Source organism: Berghia stephanieae, chromosome 1 (assembly GCF_034508935.2).
Source record: "Berghia stephanieae isolate SIO BIC M18660-M18661 chromosome 1, UCSD_Bste_1.3, whole genome shotgun sequence".
Lineage (NCBI taxonomy): Eukaryota > Metazoa > Mollusca > Gastropoda > Nudibranchia > Aeolidiidae > Berghia > Berghia stephanieae.
Window position 1 is genome coordinate 125,161,966 of NC_088360.1, and position 24,254 is coordinate 125,186,219.

The 24,254-nt window shown below is 37.6% G+C and overlaps 1 protein-coding gene across 4 annotated transcripts in view; it reads right to left on the reverse strand.

Moving 5' to 3' along the window:
- Positions 1-527: 527 nt before the first annotated feature.
- LOC144963024 (uncharacterized) overlaps positions 528-24,254 on the reverse strand; it is a 137,674-nt gene continuing 113,947 nt past the window's right edge. For all 4 annotated transcript variants that reach the window (XM_078896596.1, XM_078896598.1, XM_078896597.1 and 1 more), the window contains 4 exons: positions 5,981-23,474; positions 5,048-5,108; positions 4,682-4,773; positions 528-3,395 (listed from right to left, as the gene is read on the reverse strand). In XM_078896596.1, coding sequence (XP_078752722.1) covers positions 2,462-3,395; positions 4,682-4,773; positions 5,048-5,108; positions 5,981-23,474 — 18,581 coding nt within the window. In that variant the 3' untranslated portion in view covers positions 528-2,461. The remainder of the gene's footprint in view (positions 3,396-4,681; positions 4,774-5,047; positions 5,109-5,980; positions 23,475-24,254) is intronic.

Genomic DNA, 24,254 nt, shown 5'->3' on the forward strand with positions numbered 1-24,254 from the left:
CTACTTTGGATAATTTCGTTCATCATGTCTATGTACATATATTTTAAGTTTTACCTTGTCCCTCTTTACACTGTGATTAAACCATAATAAATTACCAATGAAATATTTCTTAAGTTTGTTTTCCCTATTTTTCTTCTCACAATTATTATTTTCTCTGTTCCAGAAGCTGGTGTGAACAAAAAGTGTTGCAAAACATAAGATCAATCAAATATTGATCTCTTAAACCAATAAAGGGGAGCAAAGTGGGCGAATGGTTGAGGCTTTGCAAGGTCCTGGGTTAGAGCCCAGCTTCAGACTTTTCCTTGGCAAAGATTATTAACCTCCAAATTGGTCACTTTGGACAACATGTGTGATTTCTGTTAACATCAGACGATTGTTTGTGTATATTTTATGGGATGCCCTGGATTGAATCCAATGTTACCGAGCGGAAGGGCGAAATTGTTTTCTAGTTAGCCTTTAGATGAATGCGTCAGAGATTATGCAGTTCAAGCGGCATGTAGAATTCAACAAAAGCAAACCAAGATGAGTTTTTATTTAAATAACATAATTTATTATCTGTGTTTAGATACACGTGTACATAACTGGTGAAAATATGAAGACATGAAAGATGGAAATTTAAAAAACAAAAAAAAACAAAACAAAACAAAAAAACAAACAAAACAACCCCCAAAGCAATTCGATGTGGAATTTATGACATCTTCTCTCATGACATCTATTCTGTGTTCCATTTGAGGTGCGAGTTCACACAGTTTACATTTTTACAGTTTCAAAATTACAACTACTGATTCAATTTTTTAATAAAATAACAACACATAACTAACATAACCAACTATCAATACCTTTCATAATGTATAATTCTTTGCATAATCTTAAGGAATTGACATTTTAAAAACACACTTCAAAAACAAAAAAGGTGAAAATTGGTAATGGAGAAACAAAATAAGACACATTTTAAATCGTAATTTTAAAAAAGTTCGTTGTATCTCAACAACTAGTAAGTATCGATTTTTGGTACTAGTTTAAATCATTGGTAGTGGCAGCTGCGAGCATTGAAATAAGTGAGCAAAGACTTTACTACGCATATAAGACGTGTCGCAATAATATTCAAATAAAAAGATTTCCATTGTACATTCTATTATCTAACACTAGTTACTTTGTTAGACTGCAAAATTGTCACATTATTGCAACTAAAATTGTTTAAATAGCTAAAATGAGGCTACGACTTAATATTTCTTCCAATAAATAACGTCTTTCTATTTTTACTGGGCACAAAATATAAACTACAGTACTAAATAAAAGCAACTTATAATTAATGGTCGTTATTACAATCAAAACACTGGATGATGTGTCCAATAAATACATTATCAATAAAAAAAATATATAAAAGCGATATTTAAATTATGAAAATTCACATCCTCAAAAAATAAAAATATTCCTTTCTCTCAAATTCAAAACTATCCCGTAAACAAATTATACCCATGGTTTACCCAACGCTAATTCCTGCAGATTAAATTTTGGTCAAAAAGATATCTTTCTTACCTCTTTGTCTGTTTGTCTCTCTCTCTCTCTCTCTCTCTCTCTCTCTCTCTCTCTCTCTCTCATTCTCTCTATCTATTTATTCATCTCGCTCGCTTAAACACACACAGAAAAAAACATTTAATCAACTGACACGATAATCATGATGTGCAAAACAACCGAATTTACAGTTCCTTAATAGGGGTATAATTGTTGGCAGATCCTTACTTTGATAAAGAATGTTGGACGGAATTATATATTAATTCAGGCAAGGGCGCATATTATTGTCCCAAAATGGTAAAATATTATTTGCATAAGGTATTTAAACAACTGACTAAACTTTAACAATACATACTAGTTAAGAAGAGCAAAAATCATATTCATAAATACAATATTCATGTAACATCATTGGCCTCACCAAAATCTTTACAAATGATATTTTTGGCACTCATGAAGGTATATTATCACAGCTATTAAAAGATGAAAGAAGATAGACATGAATTTACAGAATTGATAATTGGTGAAAAGGTACAACAGAAATTAAAACAAAATAGCATCTGCCGTCAGGAATTTGTTGACCATTTAATATGTTTGAAAATCAATTGTTGAATAAGTTACTACTTTGTTACAAACAGCAGCTGGGTCCATTTGCTAACATAATAGTCATCAGCTGTTGCAAGCATGTCATTAGATAATTAATCTGACTTACGTCATCGTCTTTATTATTTTTTATTTCAATCCTTAAGGTAGTCGTTGTCAGTAGAAGTGGACATTAACGCTCCAAATGTTAGGAGATTCTTTTTGAAAAACTTTAGACGTTGTAGCTTCCTACTCTCATTAGATCATATTGCATCTTAGTCTCAGAATGTTAAGTTAGACATAACAGATGAAGTCACAGATGAGTTCATTTAATCAGAGTAAGTAAAGGGAACAAGCTTCAATAATTTTACTTCGGCTTCTCCTTCCATTTTTTATCTAAAATATCCGCTTTGATGTCTTGAGCACTAATTGGACGGGACCTAACAAATATCAGGTCCTCGTCTACTCTTGCGCCGTCAGAGGTGGTAGATGAAAGTAATATTGAGTCAAGTTCTAAAGAGCATGCCGATAACGGAGTGTCCGATCGCGGGCGATCTGTTTCAGTGACACAAAGGAAGGAACTTGTCGTGGGTGTTGTTCTGTCTGAATATCTCGAGTCTGAATTCCTCAATAAAGATGAACTTCTTATCCGAGCAGATGTTGGTGAAAGTGATCTATTTGCACCATGGGAACTGGAATGGACATTGCTTTGTGACGACAAGGGCGTGTGAGAGGAATCCATTCTAGACGATGATGGTCTGGAATGAGATCGCATTCCCAAAGCCGATTCGTATTTATCATAAGACGATGGCCTATTCCCGTTGACGTTGTTTGGTGATGATAATGACGAGGTGGTAGGTTGACTTAATCTAGAATGGTAACTTGACGAAATCGGGTTGGTTGATCTAGGGCGCTGCGGACTTTGAGACAGATTGAGGTAGTGATGGTGATGTCTGTTGGGGGACGGAGTGCTACTGGTGGTGATGTTGCCAAGTCGTGAGGACTCTCTGTAAAATGGTTTGTGTCTTGAAATGACACGCCCCGCCGAAACTGTGCTGCCATGAATAGAATGTGTGTAAGTCGGTGCCCCAGATCTTTGAGAATGGTAAGTCAAAACAGTATGAGTTGGATGTGTTGTATCGAGGGAAGTGTACGTTCTCGAGGAAGGTGACATTGATGATGTTCTTTCTTCCAGGGAGTTGATTAATCTTTGACTTCGTGCTAAATGGTCTCTAGCTTGGGCTGCAAACGATGATGGTGTCCTCGGAGAGCTTGTTTGAGCTGGAGAAAGCTCTCTGGAGCTGTGAGGAAAAAAGTACAATTTTTTAATTTTCTTTGAGTGAAAGAATAAGAGAGAACAGTGCGTATATACTGAGAAAGGGACCTAAACATTATGAGAGAGAGAAAGAGAAAGCATGAAAGAGAGAAATAAAATGAGAGAGAGAAAGAGAGAGAGACACAGAGAGAGAGAGAGTGAGAGAAAGAGAAAGAGCGAGAGAGAGAGAGAGAGAGAGAGAGAGAGAGAGAGAGAGAGAGAGGGTGATGGTAAATTGCATGTATAGAAATAATATTCATGGGACATGGGACATATTTTAGTGTCATCAGAACACATTTCAATGGATGTTGTTTTTATTATTTTGGTGATAAATTTACACTTCATTGATATCAGGATGCTTCCAATAATATGGAAAATGAGAGCTCCGTTAAGAACAAAGGTGAAACTATGCATTAAAACGACGTGATGGATCATAATAGCTTTTCTATAACCATTTGATAAGTCATGTTTTTTTCAAGTTAAAAGATGTCTGGAGTTGTTCTTAATTACAAGAACATCATACTTTTGCGTCATTGACAACTTGGTAATTTTTTAAAATGCAGCGCGGTGATGGCTTATTGATAAATATCTTGCATTGCCAATAATAGGGGGATGGTTTATAAGTTTGGGCCACGCTAATCGCAAATGTTAATATATTCATTAACAATTTAACTTCATTATAAATAGCAAAGTGTCAGGGAAAAATCACAGTTATAAAGGCACATGCTATTCATGTAAAACCATTTTCAAAGAGACAAAAATTAAGACAAATAAACAAACAAGCAAAGAACCCACAGAACTCTCCCTTCCCTGAAAATAATTAAAACAATACACAAAACACAAAAATAATAAACAAAAAAAACAAACTACACACACACACACACACACACACACACACACACACACTCACACAACAAAACGAACAGCACCTAACAATAAAAAAGAGAAGAGAACAGAAAAAACAAAGTAACAAAAAAAAAAACAAACAAAAAAACAAAAAAAAAAACAAAACAAAACAAAAAAGAAAACAGCGCCCGCCCCCAAAAAAAGCAAAAAAAAAAAAAAAAAAAAAGACAACAAAAAAACAAACAAAAACAGCAAAAAACAAAACAAAAACAAAAATAAACAATTAAAAAAAACACCCCCAAAATAATAATAACAACAACAACAGCAACAACAACAACAACACAACCTAGAAAGTCGAAAAAAACAAAACAATCCCAAACCAAAAAAGTAAAACAACACAAAAAAAAACAACAAAAGATGACTCACAACATATTCATTCTGTAATCTGTTGCTGTCCACCTGGAGTCAGCTCCCCTAGATGTGCTTCCATTTTTGTTGATTTCGAAAGATGAGTCGCGCTATTGAGGGGAAATAGAGGATTTTGAACTAAATGTATAAGTATGAAAGTATTTAAATGAAAATGGAAATATTGGCATATTATAAAAATAATTATCTACTTAACCTTTTGACAAAAACAATCTTAAAATTAAAATGATCTTTTGTTAACCTTTCCAAAATCATTTATCTATGTTACGTCATCAGCATTAAAAGAAAAACAACTTTATATATAATGGATCCATATATTCTTATTATATTTTTATACTATTTTTTTTTTCTTTTTCTTTCATTTACCTTAATTCTATTGCCAACCTGTGCTGACTTGTGTGAAAGTTGACGTGCTGATTGATGAGATCTGTTTGGAGAAAGATATTATTAGAATGTTAAGCGCCATCAGTTAAGACGATCTGTCTGGCATATTGGATAAGAATAAAGTGTGAGTAAGCAAACCTGAACCCATTTCATAATTCGATTTCACGCATTAATGATAATAATAATGATTAGCATTAGCATATTTCTATAGCGCCATGCGTCGAAACATCAAAGCGCTTAAAAAAGACATAGTTTACCAAGGTAACAATAATATTGCAACCCAAATGTCAAAACAATTAAGAGCATATAACTGTTATAAAAAACACCATTAATACAAAAGTCACATACAATACAATTAAAAATCAATTAAGTAAATGTTTTCTGAAAAGATCATATGTTTTCAGGTTTTCCGTTTGTAAATGACTATTGAGCTCGACAATTCACAGATTGAGGGAGTTCATCCCAAATAATTATAATGATAATGTTTTTTGAATGCTTATTTAAACAAGAATTATACTATCGGTACTATAGATATGACTAACACAATCTTGAAGTTCTGATATCAATAATTGAGATCCTGATAGCTCAAAGGTTTGAGAGTGGAATTTTAGTCTAGTTCGCTTCCTAAAATCTGAGAAAAAGTACTCCTCGGTTTACAAGCGTTCTATTTGATGCAAAGTAAGCTCTTGTTAATGTCCGATTTATTCTAAGGAAACCTAAATTAATTCACTATCCATGTTACTGAGGACTGTATTTATAAATACAACATATATGAACCATGACCATATGGAATAATATAGATGAAACATATTTTTGACTCGATACATAACGTAAGTTGGAAAATATGATAAAAGTTTCAAAATGGAACAAAGTCAATTTTCTTTTGTGTGCTTTTTATAACACTCCACAACTTACCGTTCTGAGGAATGTTGCTTTCTTTTCCTGTCTAACTCCTTCAGTGCCTCGTGAGCTTGTGATATTTGCATTTGATTCTGCTGCCTTATTTTATTGGATTCCTCCAGAAGGTCATCAATGCTCACATCTTGCGTTGTAAATGTAGCAATCACATTGGTTCTCAAATCCCTATCCATGTTGATGATTGGTAGGGCACTATGCGGTCTTGGCATGTCTTGGTATCGTCTCGAGGACACATTGGAATGCAAAGAGCTATTGGAAATGTCAAAATCTGCTCTTCGTATTGTTGAGGAAAAAGATGTGTTAGGTGATTCTGATCTTGCAGGTGAATAAGAGGAAGGCCTGTGAGCCCAATAATCATCAACACTATGAGCTGATCCCGGTCTTGGTGACATTGAAACTCGTCTAAGCTCTGACATTTTGTGCGCCGAGTTGGAGACTAATTGACGTCGGAGATTGATCAAATAGTCTCTCCTCTGGCTTGGAGTCATGCTGTCGATGTTATCACTTGTAAAAGACAGATTACGTGATGACGAGGATGGACTGAAAGATTTATCTCTTGCCTTTTGTCTTTCATATCGGCATTCTTCTCTTAATCTCTCTAACTTGAATGCTTCAATTTCAGCTCTTCTCTTCATCTTCATTATATCACTTCCCCTGGTCTTTCTCCTTCCTCTCGCTCCTTGTTTTCTTCGCTGGTGAGTCTCAAGGCAAGATGTTATGTCCTTGGTAGTCCTGTTGAATTGGCTCCTGTATTCATCTATATACTGTTTGGTAATGGTCAGCAATTTAGTGGATCGATTAGGCTGAAGATCTTCCTTTCCCCAAACATCCTCCAGTGTTTCAAGTAGCAAATCTGTTTGGCCTATACAATAATTCAATTTTCTCTCCAGAAGTTCAATTGTCAAACTGGATGGTAGGTACTTTAGACTCAGTAGCTCTATAATTTCTATCCTCTCTTGATTCAACCTTTCAAGTTCACATTGAATCTTTGATACGTCGTGGCTATGACTTTGTAATGCGTATGAAGACCCAATAGTTGTTGCTTGAAGCATGCTCTCATCCATCAATTCTGTTTGTGTGAATTCATCTGAACTGTCAACGCTTGCTTCTGTCCCAGTGCTAACCATGTGTCTAGGGAAAGTTGATATGTTATCTGACCTCGACAGTACAGACTCCACTTCGTCATCAACAAAAGACAAATTAGATTCTCTGGATATCATACTTCTTTCCCCTGATGACTCTCTAGAATCAACACCCGAGAGTGTCTGAGATGAAACTTGAATCAGTTCCAGAGTTCTTTCGTCATAAGCATTTATTGGGCTGTCACTTCCAATAGACTTATCCTCAGTGAACACCGTCTCTATGACTTTTGGAGTTGGTTTGAATACTCCATCTCTGTGATCGAAATTGGCTGTTGTAGGTGGCATAGAAAACGCTGCACATTCTGGAACTTTCAGTAGTAATTCCTCAATATGAGAGTCGAAAGAAGAATCTGTTTGGGATTCCTGGGATCTATTTAAAATTGCAGCTTGTACAGGGAAATTGACTTGAGTGGTTATTTCAGTTTGATCAAAGTCAATGTCATTTCCTTCAGGACAGATACTTTCTTCAGGTAAGCTTAATTCAGGCACTATTTCCTTTTCATGTGACCCATTGTCAATTACGGTGGGACTCGCAACATCTGAAACGGACGGTGCTCCATTTTTGCCGATCACAGTTATAGGGGAATCTCCACTTGAAGATTCAGAGTCAATTGATTCAGACTTATTTTGATTAAATTTCTTTCTCATCTCAGATTTTTTATCTCGTGATCTTTTCAACAAGTCCATCATTTTGTCATGTTCCTTTTTCAACTTGTCTATTTCATTTTGAATGTTTGAATCCTCAACATCTTGTATTTCTCTTCGCCTTGTTAGAGGTGATCGTTCTCTGCCGTCAGTATTTGGAGGGAGTGCTTTCATTTTTTCAACACTTACACCAAGGTCATCAGATGACTGAGTTGGAACAGACATTGTTGGAGCAAAGGAAAATGGGATGAAAGTATCAGTTGGAGGTGAAGTCACAATTATGAAAGCACTATTTTCCTGGTTTTCTTTTCGACCTAAAGCACTGTTTTTAACAGACCTCGAATCCTCCGGTCGTAAAAACAAAGTGGGACCAGACTCGAGGCGTGCAGTTGGTTTGATGATACTTCTATATTCAACAACATTGTCTTCCGCGTTGTTGCCAATTTCCGCTTCACTTCCACAAATTTGAAATTCAGTGTCTTTAAATGTAGAGTGACCTGGAGTTGAAGCTACAGATTCTCGCACTTGAGGCATAATTTCATCAGGATTCTCATAACTTTCATCTTCAATTTCTATTTTACCATCAACAACATCCATAGCTCTTCTGCTAGCGTTGCTTAATTCTTGGGCCAAGGCAAGAATTTCTGTTTGTCTCTTACTTTCAAGCTCCCCATCTGTTTGGCAAGTACTATCCATAAAGTTAATTCTAGATGACGTTACAGGAATGCTCTCAATGGAAGTTTGCACTGTTGGGTTGATGGTTTCTGATTCGACTGATACAATTTCAGGGATATCTTGTGATGCATCTCTGATTGGAGAAAAGAGTCTGGGTAATGGATATATCAAACTATCACTCACAGGCACTCTTTCTAGAAAGGGCTGGTCATTTCTTGTGGCGCTGAGGACATTGTTAGTGGAGGTTGACAAGAATCTGGACGATGGTACGATTGTATTGGCCATTGTTATAAGCCTATCTGAAGTTGAAACACTTGAAACAAAGCCTACCGCACCATGCCTTTGAGTGACATCAGGATTGGTAGCACTGCCTGTTGCGGCGACAGGGCAAATTTCAGAGTAGTATTCGAATGGTGTATCTCTGATGGTTGCGTTCAACAACCTGTCTCTGTTTCTGTAATTTCTCTCTCGAAACATGGAAGACTCTTCTGGGGGTGTCTGAGCCATAATTGAAACCATACTCAAATTCTCCCTCATCTGAGGATTGTTTTCTGAGGCTGTGATAGCAATGTCCATCGCGACTTCAGCTTGTTGTCTGAATGAGGATATTTGTTCAGATGAAGAATCAGATCCTAAGGTGTTTTCCACTTTGTTTGGGGATTTATGACAATGTAGGTTCATGGGGCAAACAACATTGTTGGGTTCAGTTGTTTCTTGACTTCGGCCTGATTCTGAAGATGATTGACCAAACACAATTGAATAGACACCTTGATCATTTCTGTTCTCGGGACTTTGTGGGCTATATGTGTTTTGAATCAACACCGTGCTTGCAGAAGAGGTTGGCGCAGGATATTGCTTCTTGGGTGAGTTGGGCAAAATATTTATTTCCTCGGTTGTCGACGTGTCAAATAAGTGAATAGGAGTTAATTGGCTGTTTTCAGAAATGTCAGGTATAGATTGAACACGCTGTTCACTTGGTGAGAAAATAACTTGATTGGTTGAAACGACCTGTTCATCACAAGGGACCAACTCTAAATGTTGTTCAGTCATCGTAGCATTTGGAGAAATATTTTGCCCATAATCTGCTTGCATCATTGATGGCGGGCCATCGACTGTATCTCTTGTGGCAGGTAAGTTCAATTCAGGAATCGTAAAATCTCTATAACGAATGTTTGGAACAATATTTGGTTCGTTGATATGATGTTGGTGGATTACATCAGTTTGTTCAGCCATTGGATCAGCATTGCTATAGTCACCGCTTTCCAATTCACACAAAACTTGATTTAACATATATAAATCATCTTGTCTGATACATGGCTTCAATTCATGAACATTGGATGACTTATGTGGAACATGTTGATCAAGTCCTTCTATATGTGATTGACTGGAATCAATTTTATTTTGTCCATTGTTTTCCGAATTTGGTAAAACAACCCGAGATTTCAAGTTCATTGGTGAATAATGTATATATGGCATCTCTTCAACATCCTCATGCATTTCAAATGAGCGATATTCTGGACGGCTACTAGCAGGAATTTTCAAAGTTTGAGAAAGTGAATTGCTTAACATGTTGTGATCGCGCATTGATGCAATTGTTTCAGACATAGACTTTTGTTGAATATTTGTTGCTGTCAAATCGTCTTCATGGTTTGTTTTGTTTTTAGGGTTCGTAGAACATGAGTCTGTTATTTCCCTTTTCGAATCATGAGTACCGGGCCTTTCTTCGATGTTCTCTTGCATTTCAAAGGAAACATATTCTGCTCTACTTCTGAGAGGAATCTGTAATGATTGAATACTAGATTCACACTCTTGATCTGTGTTCCTCTGTTTCAAAGGCACATTTTGTTTTTCGTCTTGTGAAGTTTCTTCGATATTGTCGTGCATTTCAAATCTTCTGAATTCCGGTCTAATTCTCAAAGATGGCAGTGACAGTTGCTGGATAATTTCATCAGATGAAAGTATATGACTATCCTCATCCAGTTTATACATCTCATCAGCCATTAATTTTATTGGTGGTTCACTCACGTCTTCTTTCATTTCATAGGCCACGTATTCGGGTCGACTTCTGACGGGAATCTGGAATGATTGATAATCATGATCATCCAACTTCAATTCTTGATTGTTGTCATTTCCAAACAACGAGTCATCACCTCTCCGTCCAAAAGGTTCCTCTCTCAAATTTTCATGCATTTCACGATTTTTGTATTCAAGCTCATTTTGAAGGAACGGCATGGAATGTTGCGTGATCATTTTTTCTGGTTTGACTGCATGATGATTCATTTCCTCAGATTTTGGTTGGAATGGAAGTTCTTCAATATTCTCTTGAATCTCATACGACACGTATTCGGCTCTACTCGTGAGAGGAATTTGTAATGCTTGATCATCATTGCCATCGAATTTGTAACTTTGATCTTTATTTTCTGGTGGATCAACTCTTTCTGCGTACAACCTTTCTGTCTGAGGATCTTGGGTTTCAGGTATTCTGTATTCAGGCCTATTACTCATAGGAGACAAAGTTATTTGTTGCAGAATTTCATCCGATGACAGCACAGGAATGGCTTCATTCTCTGCATTGATTTCACCGTCTGTTAGTAAACGTGATCTTTCTTCAATATTTTCTTGCATTTCAAAGGATACATATTCTGCTCTACTTCTAAGAGGGATCCTGAGCGGTTGACGATCATTGTTATCCAACTCAAACTTTCTATCTTTGCTCTGTCCTGATTTTGAAGGATCACCTCTCTTATCTTGCGGTATGCCCTCATCATTATTTTGAGATTTCAATAATTTGTGTCTCTGTTTCAGTTCTTCATCTGATGAGCATTTATTGCTATCTTCATTCAATTTATTCTTCTCGTCAAGTTTTGGTTCAAGTTGCTGTTTTTCAATATTCTCTTTAATCTCACGGGAAATGTATTCTGCTCTACTTCTTAAAGGAATTTGAAATGGCGGATGATCATTGTTGTCCGATTTATCCTCTTGATCAATTCTTTTTTCTAAATTTGACTGACAATCTCTTTCTTCTAGTGGAATTTCCTCCGTAGTTTCATGCATTTTCATTGCAGTATTCAAAGGCTTACTTCTCAAAGAAGAAAAAGACATTCGCTGAACAATTTCATCAGATGAGAGTACTTGTTCTTCTTCATTCTTTTTATTTGATTCACTAGTTGTTGAGTCATCATTAATCCTTTCTTCAATCTTCTCTTGCATTTCAAAGGATACATAATCTGCTCTACTTCTCAGAGGAATTTGGAATGATTGATCATCATTATCATTTGATTTACTGTCCTGATCTTCACTCGTCCAGGATTCTTCTGAATCAAGCCCCTCTCCTACATTCTTGTGCTGACTTATGCTGGATTCAGGTTTACTTCTCAGTGAATAAGCAGACAGTTGTTGAATTGTACTTGATGGGAGATTGTCCTCGATAATTGGGTCATTATTAATTTTTCTTTCATGTATTTCATCAAATTTTTGTTCACTTGGGTGTTCCTCAACAGTCTCTTGCATTTCAAAAGAAACATATTGAGCTCTACTTCTGGAAGGAATCTGTAATGGCTGATTATTAGTGTCCTCCAATGTATACTCTTGATTTTTATTGTTTCCTTTCATGGACAGATCACCTTTCTCATCTTGTGACATTTCCTCCCGAATTTCAGACGTTTCGCTTGATCTATTTTCTTGCATACTCTCTATTATTTCATCTGCTGTAAGAAGATACATATCATCATCAGTTGTTGTCTCAGTCATTGATTCATCAGGTTTTTCTTCAACAACCTCATGCATTTCAATTGCCCGGTACTCAGGTCTACCTCTTAACAAATATCTATGATCTTCTGTCGAGGTATGGTCAGTCCTTGTAGCATTTCCAAGTTGGTCTTGGCTCTGGTTGTTTTGAAGTGAAACGTTTTCTAAGACACCAATCCTATTTGTAACATTCTGTGAATTTAAAAGACTGTGGTCCATAATGACATCAGATTCTGCCCTTGGTGTTGCCTCTTCTGAGATCAAGTGGTCATTATCTGCTTCCGCGTGTATGGGTGGAGAACTGCCAGAAAACGATGTTGCGTCAAAAAGACTTGAAAAGTTTTGTGTGTCAGTCATATTTTCGTGTCTGGTTACTGGTGTATGAGGTATGTCATAATTGACAGGCGTTTCCAGTTCGTGTTGTAAATATTCAGGATTCTGATGACTATTAGGTAATAATGTTCGAGGCGTAAGGTCGAATTCATGTTCAATTCGATTCTGTGGATCTTCATCTATTCCCTCAAGGCTAATATGTCCATCCTGCCCTGTACTTCTGTCACTGTATACACCGCTATCATAGATTATACCCTCTAGGCCAAGCAGCTCTATGTTTTCAGAATGCGATGAACGATCACGACTTCTTTGAGCGAAGGATGGCTCATTTGACCTTAAAGGTCCAAAGTCATCGGGTAGGAGTTTTTTAGGTATTGCTCCTGTTGATAATTCCTTTGGTTGGTAAGGATACGGTCTTCTGATAGAGGCATCTGGTTCATCCTCAAACATATGTCCTTTAGTTTCTTCTTGCGAAAGCAAGTATGAAACTTGCATGTCTGAATCAAATGCTTTTGGAGCGGTCTCCTCGTCTTCTTTCACGATAACACCCATCCCCATTCCAACATTGCCATCATCTACTCCCTTGGCAGCTAATAACTCGGTATCTGTGCTGGAGTCATTTTCATAGTTTTGTATGCTTAAATTTTCGACCAAGGGTATTTCAAATGTTTCATCAATAATTACCACCTCCTCATCAGAAGAGGTTGAACATTGACTTTTTCTGTCTGGATCAAGTTGTCTCTCGTCACTAGTTATTTGCTGTGTGAGTAAATTCTGTTGAGCCACATAATTGGATATTTCAGATGAAGTTGTAGGATCGATTGACACAATTCCTATGTCACTTGGTACAGCGTGAGCACTAAGAATAGAAGACCCCTGCGGCTCCTTGGAATGTACTTTTTCTTGATCGGAGGATGGTTCAATAGTTATTTCGGATGAATGCTGTTCAGCTTGATACGAAGAGATAATTGATGAAGATTGAACAATTGGAAATCGATGTAGTGAAGGTTGCATAACCATTTCTTGTGAATACCTTTGCGCGGGCATCTCAAGGCAAATTTGGCGGCTAGGTGATGAATGTTTTGGAATTGATACATTTTGTGAGAATTCCTGAGTAGCAGTGACGTCTAAAACTTGTTCTTCTGTATTTTCACGAGAATTTCTTAACGTCGGATGCCTCCCTTCAGTAGGCGACGAATTGAGAGAACAAACTGTTTCATCTCTATGATCGAAAGTTTGCATCTTCAATGGTACCTCCAGTGTCGTCTGGTATTTAATTCTGTTCTTTCTTTTGCTTTTGTCTCTTGAATTGGAGTCTGCAGATCCACTAGATGTATCTAGGGTAGATGTTAAATCATCTTCAGACTTCAGTAATACAGAAGATGCATTTGGACTCGGGGCTTCTTGAGACGGCGAAATGAAGTTCTCTTTAATAAGCATGAGTTCTTCCCTAGAATGATGAAGATCTGAAATGTCATCATATGAAGGTAAGCGCTGTTGTGCATGGGCGGTTGCATTTTCACCTCTCGTATCCCGATGACGACTTTCAATATAAGGAGCTTGTGAATCTCCTATCTTGCTTGATTTTATGTCTAAGCTATCTTCCAGATAAGAATGCGAGATGGGGGTAGAATGCATTCTTTGAGGGGTGAACCCTATTGGACTGCTCAATGGACTACTATGGTCTGTCTGAGGAACATAATCTCTTGGACTCTGCAAAGGAGTGCTTCTATAGAAAGACGGCAAACTCTGAATACTGAGTGCTGAAGACAGTGGCAGGGATAAATCTCTTGTGTTATCATTTGTTGCTGATCCGCCCACACTTTCTCCTAAAAGATCGGGCAAACTGCTAACACTTCCAGAATTCCAACTGTATATCCTTCTTCTATGACTACCTCTATTCCTCGTCGATCTCCTGCCCCTTGGAGAAGATGGAGATCTCGGCTTGGGTCGTTCATCAAACTCTTTTTCTCGGTCAATACTAGGGTACATTCTTCTTTCTACCATATTAAATGCGTAATCTCCAAGCTGCCACTCATTTGCAACCTCTTCAGATCTTGGCATGCGTCGGGACAGTATGCTTTCCCTCAAGAGGTCGTCACTGCTTCTACTCATTTTATCTGATTTTTTATGCTTCTTATCCTTTTGAGCATTTTTCTGTGAATTCCGTCCATCATTGGAATCACAATCATCTTTCTGTGTCGTGCCAGAAGCCTCCCCATAATGTTCTATTTCTTCCCGCTGATTGTCATATAATGTGGAGTCATTATTTGTATCAGAATTAACTTGGTAATTTGTCTGTGGTCTTTGTTGGCTTTTCGCTGAGGTCTCCTCTGTTTTGCGATCATCGGCATCTGCTGCTTCATTTTGATAAATAGTCTTATTGACTCTTGTAATTTCCTTTCTCTGAGGCATTAAGGATTGCAGATGATCTTTACTATAACTTTGAGAATCAATACTAGAATCCCAATCTCTAAAGCTATGCAAAGAGGGTACTTCAGGAGTAGATACGTTGTCATTACATACCAAGCGATTGCCAACACCAACATGTGCATAATGTCCCGAATCTTCAAGATCTTTCTCAACTTCATGGGACATATTTTTCTCTTCGGAAAGCTGTAAAATTGGGCTTGCTTGAGTACTCATCAGGGTTGTTGAATCTTCCATTGATACATCATGTACATCTGGCAAATTCATGACAGGGATTTCTTTTCCACTATTTTTAATGCGACAATTGGCTTCTTGTTCTGTTTGTTTACCGTGATGCAGAATATTCGATGGGTGCATAGTGCTTAATCGGGAATTCGCATGGTCATCTGATATTGGCATTTTTCTAACAGCATCGCAATCTTTTCCATTCGAGTGAATGAAAGGGAATCTTGCAGAATTATTATTGCTGTCGTGGTTGTCTCTGTTACCTGTTGGAATGGCATTTTCTTGGCTTCTAGATTGTTGTTCATCTACGGAAATTGTCACATTTCTCAGATTCTTACGTTTAGCTTGGTCATTAGACGTTACCATTTTAGATTGTGTACTCTGTTCACCATTAGGAAATGTAGCTTGTGGTGGACTTTGTTGATCATTGTCAAAATAGTTTGATTTGTATACGAGATCTAGAGGCACCTGGAAAACTTCAACAATGTTCATTTCTTCTTCAGAGCTACTGCTTGACTTTCGCACGAATTTATCCTCAGCACTATCCATTTCCATTTCAGGCGACCAGTCCTTTTCATAATCTGTTTCATTATCTCTAGTTGCATTAGAATCGCTGTTTTTGTATGCCTCCAATAGCTCATGTCTTACTTTACACGATACTTGTGTTGGATTATTCATATTAATATTCGACCGCCCGTCAGTCCTATTCAATGCTGCATCTTTTGGGAGAGTAAGGCCATCTTTTTCTTTCATAAATAACTTTTCCTCATCCGTGTTCGTGCATTGTTGGTGACTGAGATCATTTGACTGCAGAGAAGAGGCATTGGAGGGTTGTCTGATGTTGGATGGAAGTTGATGTATTTCTTCTGTTTGTATTTCTTCATCAGAAATATTCTGTTGGTAGTTATCTTCACTGAATATTCCTGAAACTCTCTCATTCAAGTTGGGTCTGTGGAGTAATGATGCACTTGTTGAGTATGGCTCTAAGTTGGTAGCGCATGGCATTTGATCAGTACTAGTTGAATTGGCAGAGGAATTAAGTTTATTCGTCTCTACTGATGCAGTTTCTGGATTTGAGCTTGGATTTGATTTAGCTTTGTTTGTATGGACATCATATGGAGAACTTAAATGTGAATATTCTATAGCTTGTAACGAATCCATGGATTTCAAAACGTCTGTAGGCGATAACATCCTATCATGACTATCTTTCCTTTGTCCATCGGATGTACGAGTCTGTGGTGCATTAAGATTGTTCTTTTGAGCGGATTTTTCGTCTTGGTTGTCTGTTAACTGGGTCTTATATGAAAATTTCTTTGGTAATGTTGATTCTTTTAGTTCTACAGTTTCCTTATCAAGTAAAGGCATTTCTTGATATGCAACTTTATTCGAAATCTTTACACACTCTTCATCAACCGGCATTTGAGTAGATGCAACGTTTTGATCAATTGGCTGCACAGTTCGTGTACCTGTACTTTCTTCTACAAACCCTCCAGTATAATTGTTTAACGTTTGCTTTTCTTTTCCACTTTCCAAATGTCGCTCAGATGCGCCCGCCTGTAAATCAATGCGATCATTTGAAGTTGTATTTCTATCAGAAGACACAATGGGTTCTACTGACAGAAATTCTTCATCAGAGCCTGACTGCTTATTTTTTGAAAATATGTCTCCAACATTCTCAGAGGCCTGTTGTATTGTCTTTTCAATAACACAGTTTTCTTTATTTTTAGGTGAATGGAAATGATATGTTTCATCAGCATTACTGTCTTCGCCACATCCCGAACATTTTACAAATTCAGTCTCAGACTGTATCTCTTCTGTCAACAGTTGTTTTTGTTCTTCACCAACCATATAATTCTGGTCTTTAGACAAGATCTGCTCATCAGAAGAAAATGCATGTTTTTCTAAAGTAGTCAGATTGTCTTTACAACTATGATAACTCTCTCCAGAGGTGTTGTATTCATCACTGTTATCTAGATGAGCACTTAAGGAGATGTTGAGAGTGTGATCAAGTATCTCCTCTTTTCTTCCATCACAATGGGATATTCTATGTTTGTCCGAATCATTTCTTGGAATTTGGTTTCCATCGCAACTATCCACAGGCACGTCATGACATGCATTCATTTGTGTAACCGGCATGCTTACGTCTTTGGTTCCCTTTATAGAGGAGGCTTCCGGATCGTTTAATTTATCACAGTTAACTTCAGATGATTTAATCTCGTCAACTAGCTGTTTTTGTCGTTCCTCATTAACATCAACAACTGAATACTTCTTACTGTCGCCAGTTCCATCAGTAATTTTACCCCCATCACAAATATCATCTTGCTCATTTATCATGGTTTTCTCGTATTCTTCACTCATTAACATTCTCTCTCTTAAATTTCTTGCTGGCACTTTATTTTCATATTTATCAATAATATCAAACTTTTTATAATTTACTTTAACATCAGCATCCTCTGCAATATTCTCATTGTCTACAAAAATCATATCAACATCCTCGTTTAAGAGCTCTGGACCCGTGATTGCTCCAACAATCTCCTCTGGTATTTCCTTATTGTCTTGTTGCATTGTTTCATTTCCCCTTAAAAAGTTTGATATACTGTTATTACTGCAAGCAACCCGTTGCATTTCTTCTTCCAAATAGTTTTTCCCTTGACCAAATCTATTCGCATCATGGGAATTGCTGATTGTCTGCTCATTATTGGAATACTTTACCTCATGGCTCAAACTTCCTTTTTCTCTTGTATCATCTTTATCAACACTTCCTGACAAACGAATGTCGTCCCCAACACCATGTTGGTCCATAATTCCTCTAAGTGTTGGCAATGGGATCTCCATCGTCTCCGTAATAATAGTCTCTTCCTCGGAACTATCACTTATTGAGAATAGGACATTTTGGTCAATAGTTTTATCGTCTCCAATATTCTTTATATGTTTTCGATTGGTTTTTGCCATCTCTTCATTTGTTATGATGTGTCCGCCGTGCCTGTTTATGTCCCCTTTTGGAGAGTTTCGTGAATCCGAAACACGTATCTCTGTATGCGATTGATTATGTGAATTGCTAACGTTGCTGCACTCCTCGTCTCTTGAATCTAGAAGTTTAGCTTGATCAACATGAAGCATCTCGCTATCCACATCCGAGCCAAATTCGACAGCTTCTTTTGTAGACATGCCTGTATCCGTGTTTTTGGAGGGCTGAGACAATCTGCTGTTGATGCTCTCATTACTTACAACCATGAGCTCTCCACCTGTTCTACCATGCATATTTGGACTTGTTTGAGATGTAGATGGAGTTGAATTACCAGTGGCAATATAATTAGTTTCTATTGATTCAAACACGGTTTTAGGAGAAGTACCAGTGGCTACATTTTCAGAAATAAAAAAGTCGTAACTCTCTAATGCAGAAGACATTTCATTTTGTTCAAGTCTTTGTCGATTCATAGACTCATCAAAATAAACTTCTTTCAAATTCTTTTCTTCAAAGTCATTCTCTTTTTGATTCTCATGAGCACTTTTGGTAAATTCACGAGTAACATCACGTCCATCTGATTCACACACAGATTGATTGGATATTTGAAGTTGTTCCGAAGTTTCAAATTTAAAGTCTGGTGTCTGTACACCAGATGATAAAAGAGAAACATCCATCCTTGGGGTTTGCGTACCACGACTTCTATTTTCATCGAGCCCGGAATCTTCATCTTTTTTGTCTCTTAAATAGTCGTCCGTTTGAACGGCTTCAGATGATACGTTTTCTAGAGAACATCCTGTTTGTGTCATGTCATCCTTAACTATTAAGGTGCTTGTACCGGATCTAATATCAACAGATTCTGCCTGAACTCCGACATCAGATTTTTCTATTGCTTCCACAGCTACATTAGCTATCATTCTACTGGTTGACAGCTTATGATAATCTGATAAGTGGATCAATCTAGGATCAATAGGACGTGCATCGACGTCATCCACTTTTTCGGAAAAAATCACACTTTCATCATTCTTTTCAAGTGGAATCGATGCTTCCTCAGACTGAGCAAAGTTCTTTGTTACCAGCTGAGAACATTCTAGGTTGTCTCCTGTAACACTTATTTGACTAGATGAGTTTTCCTTTTGGGACTGCAAGTATTCTTCAAGAACCCTTTTTTGAAGTTCTGGGGAAAGCTTAACACTTCCCGAGTCAAACCTCAGACCAGGATCTTTTAACTCGCTTGCAAAATTGTTCAAGCCAACTATTTCGTTTTCAGTCTGTGTACTGACACTCTCCCCTTGTTTATGCTTTCTCTTTCGCGGGGAAACCCCCCGACTGCTAAGTGGTTGACCGTTAACTGTGACTGTTTCACTGTCATCTGAACTGTCTAAATCAACTGGTGATATGAAGGGTTGCCCGGTTTGAATATTTTGCAACATACTTGTCGTTTCTTTCATCATGTCTGAAACTTGTTGCCAGTTTTGGGTAGCCACAGAGGGGTCAAATACATTAGATGGAGAAATTGAGAGACCCTGGTCATCAGACAACATGCTTGTATCCTTGGTGAAATAATTTGGATACATTCTTTGGATATCTACAGGGCTAAGTGATGTATCAGTTCCTATGGAAGATGAAGCAATTGCATGATCAGTTTGACAACTGATTTCAGACTGCATTGGCTGCAGCCCTGGTTTAAATTCCTTGAAATATGGCATTCCTGATTCAACTTCCCCTTTAAAATAGCTGTCACTGGAATATTCGGACGACTCACTGCCTCTTGGAGATAACATGCTATAGTCAAAAACGTGCTCTTGTATATAGTGCACCAACTGGCTTTTTGCATCTTCTTCAAATCCTTGAAAATATCTCGGATACGACGGCTTTCTGTATTGAAATCCTACACTTGAAATCTGTGATGCCAAAGACGCACTTGATGAATTACGATGTATCGCCAACGGTGGTCGAAGTTCATTATTGTTTGTTGACTGTTCATCATCAAGTTCTTCATCTTCTCCTTCAGTGAGCTTTGGAGGAAATATTTGCTCCGATGGGTCATCAGCATCTACGGCATCAGAATTCATTAATTCTGCGGACGTAAACTTTGATACTAATTCCCATTGAGATTTTTGCGCTCTTTGATGCGAAAGGTCGTTGAGAGAGGCTGCTCTGTCAAATAATGGAGGCATATAATCTTTGTACGCATTATACGGAAGAGGCATGTATGAATCACAGTCACTATTTGTATATATGCTATCTGCGGATCTGCTATGCAGGGGAAGGTGGAGGTCATAATAACCAGTGTCCTGATACATCCTCGGACTGACATATGAGCTTTGATGATTATCCAAAAACACAAAACAGATGCTATCATCTGACTCATTTGTGTTGTCCAAGTATTTTCTGATATCATCGGCACAGTTAACTGACTTGATTGATTTGTTCGATTTTAATACTTCTTCTTTCAGCCTCCGATCCAGCGTTTTAAGCTTTTTAGGTATATCTGACTCGGATGCACATTTTTGTCTCATCATTCTCAACTGGCAGTAGTTTATTCGTTTTTTGTTTAGCATTGATTTTGGACCGGACAATCGCAAATCTTCAAGGCTGTGCTTGGCTGACAATTGTGAACGTGCAATAAGAAGCTTTCTGATTTGCTCTTCTGCAGATTTATCAAAGGCAACCTTATTTCTATCTGGAGACTTGAAGTCTCTTTTATCAACAGAGGCTTCTGTGAGACACAATTTTGCACTATCCATTGCTTCATGCCTATTTAATTGGGAGCTTTGTATGTCTTCCGTGTTCCTTTGATTTCTCTGTGATGAACAAGAATGCCTTTGCAATCCAGCTCTTAAAATACCCTCTGGTGTTGAATGAAACAAGTTTGTGTCCAGATTTTCAGAAACACTGAATAATTCGTCTTCTTTTGACTGTGTTTGATTTTGAAAATCATAATTATTCAGAATAAAATCTGCTCTCTGAGAGATACTTTCTTCTAAATCTTTGATTTCAGAATCCAATTTCAGCTCGTGGAGATCATCTAAAGATTGTGACAATCTACCCAACATTCTTTTTCTCTTAAGTCTATGAAAAGGTCTAAGAAAAGAGGAGTATTGTCTGATGGCAAGAATGGCATCAATTAGCCTCTCAGGAAATCTACCATTCGGTGTTGGAAGTGGAAGGATTTCAAAAGAAGAATCAATACTGTCTTGTATTTGCCTAATTAATTCATTCTGTTCCTCAGGCGTAAGATCTCGAAGTTCACCAACCTCATCAACAAAAGTTTTCATGTTTACTTCGATATCTTTGATGGGTCTATCACATGATTTATCTTGACTTAATTTCTTAACAGTTTCCTCAGAAAAAGGAGCGTATGACTTCCCATTAAAATCACCATCTTCCTCTTTCAGTTTCGATGACACATTATATAGCGGACCATCGACACTGGAGGAGTGATCATCATCTTGATGTATGTTTTTTTCTCCAATTTTATCTTTGGATGACTGAGACAACAAACCTGTTTTTTGCAAGGGGGAAACAATCTGTTCAGCGTGAGCTACAAACAAATTGTTCAGGTCACTAGGCAAAGCATGTCCGGAGAACCCACCTTTAAAGAAGCTGCACCTTGGGGACACAGCTGCAGACTCTGATTCAGTGAAGTCAGAACTAATGGCAGAATCACTCAAACTTCTAACATGTCGTTGGATACGAGCGATTGTCTTTTTTACCTCTTTCTTTAATGCTTGTCTAACCGTATCATTGTTGATAATGAAGGAAGATGACTGACCATCACTCATATCCATGTTTTCACCTTCCCCTGATGTTCTGTTCTTAGATTTGTTTTGGCTAGAGCTGTTTTCAGGAAGCCTTGGGGAATACACTGGTGATAATCTGCTTTCCCATTGTCTTGGGGACTGGTGTGGTGTTTTGTATTCGAAAGACGACATCGAACTGGCATTCAAAGTTTGATTTGGACTGTAATAAATATCCTCCATGGAATCCTGAGCCATGGCCGTGTCTTGGTCATCTGAGATGAGTGAGTAGTGCCCAGAGGACGCCGTGATGGCTGGAGAGAATGCACTAAGACTTGATGACCACGAAGCATTCATGTAGTCCTGGGACACATCAGGATTATACCCAGACAAACCAGAATCCGTACGAATCCGAGGTGCTGATGAAGATTGGAATGCTTTATTTGAGTCAATCTGTATTTCTGAGGCGTTATCGTCAGATTTGCTATTTATCGTGTGGTCTTTAAATTCATCTGTTCTCTTTGCAGTCTTATGAGGCATTTCATTTGAATCGGAATCTTCCTTAACGTTTGAACCAGTTACAACATGCACATTTTCATCAGGTTTAAATCTCTTTGAACTATTAATACGAGGAGATGAGTCAAAATGCCTCGCCGCCAATACTATAGGAGCATTTGAGCATTTCAAAAATGATTCCTCGACTATCTCTTTAACATCATCATCAATCTCAAAATCGTCTTTCCTCCCATTCTCGTCGTCGTCATCGAGCAATCCGTACTCTATGTGCAAATTTGTCAGCATTTCTTGCTGTGATTTTTTTAAACGATCAGCCTTCTTATTAATTTTATTCTCCAGACCAAGGTCATCAACCCTATAACTATCGTCTTCACCATTGCCCGACGAGCCATCTTCATTGAGGGGAAGGTATGAAGCATTATTCCAAAGTTCAGGCGGGCGAATGGAAAGATTCCAGACTCTTCCAACGATCTCATCAGATGCAGGAATGTCTGAAGGAGGACACTGTTGTCCATCAACATCATCTATTTGCATATTGCCACTTTTATCCATCTGACCAGTGCTGAGTCTTCCCTGATCAGACTCGGAAAAATTTGCACCCTTTAATCGACGTAATTCATCCATGTCAGGAATTTGTGGAATAATACTACCCTCCATCAAACTCCTTTGTCTAGAGTTAATTTTGCCAGCATATTGATCCAAATCTACAGAAGATGAAGGACACCCATCTACAGACGAAGAGAACACTTCTTTCTCGGAGGCTTGGCGTATAGAAGGACTTAATTCCTCATCAACATTTATGTTTTCTTTATTTATGGATTTCTCTATACCCCTGATTACGTCCTGCAGAGTCCCTCTCCTTGAGTTGTGCTTACTACCTGTCAAAGACTCCTCTGAGTATATACTGCCATCATTTTCTGACGTTACATACTCCTCTGAGCTAAGGATATGTTGCTGTTGCCCGCTCAATCTTCTTTTAACTAAGCCTTCAGGTAGTGATTTTGGGGTTGGTCTCCTGCGTTTACGAGACCCCGAGCTCGGTCGAGATGAAGGATGAGAGGAAGCATTTCCTAAAAAAGAAAAACAAAACAATAAAATAATGTTTGTTAGTCGTTCGCGGCGTGAACAAAATGGTGAGGATATAGGTGATAAGTATATTCATTATAATCATCACTTTCACCAGCATCATTTAAATAATGGTAATACAGTTACAGTAGTAATAATAATAATAATAATAATAATAATAATAATAATAATAAATAATAATGATAACAATAACAATAATAATAATAATAATAATAATAATAATAATAATAATAATAATAATAATAATAATAATAATAATAATAATCATCATCATCATCATCATCATCATCACCATCATCATGATCACCATCATCATCATTATCATCATCATCATCATCATCATGATCATCATGATCATCATCATCACCATTATCATGATCATCATCATCACCATTATCATCAACATCATCATCACCATTACTACCACAAGAAGAGAGAAAAGAGGAAGGACAGGAAGGAGGCTATTAAGGAGGAGATAAACGGTAAGCGGAAGGGAGGAAGGGGGGGGGGGGGTTCTGTCACGTCAAGCTTGTAGAGGCAGATCAACGAGTTCCAGGTCAGTAAGTTGGCTTCAAATCACTGCTTCATCGGCGCTGCTCTTGAAATAGAGGAGTAGTTTTTATTTTATCTGGATAATCAAACCTTGACTCTTAAGTATTTTCAGCCGATTAAGTTTTCCATATCCATCTTGGCTGAAAAATGTGCCTTTCAAATAACATTTTATTTTAGCTTTGACATAATATTTTCAGGCTTTAATTATAAAG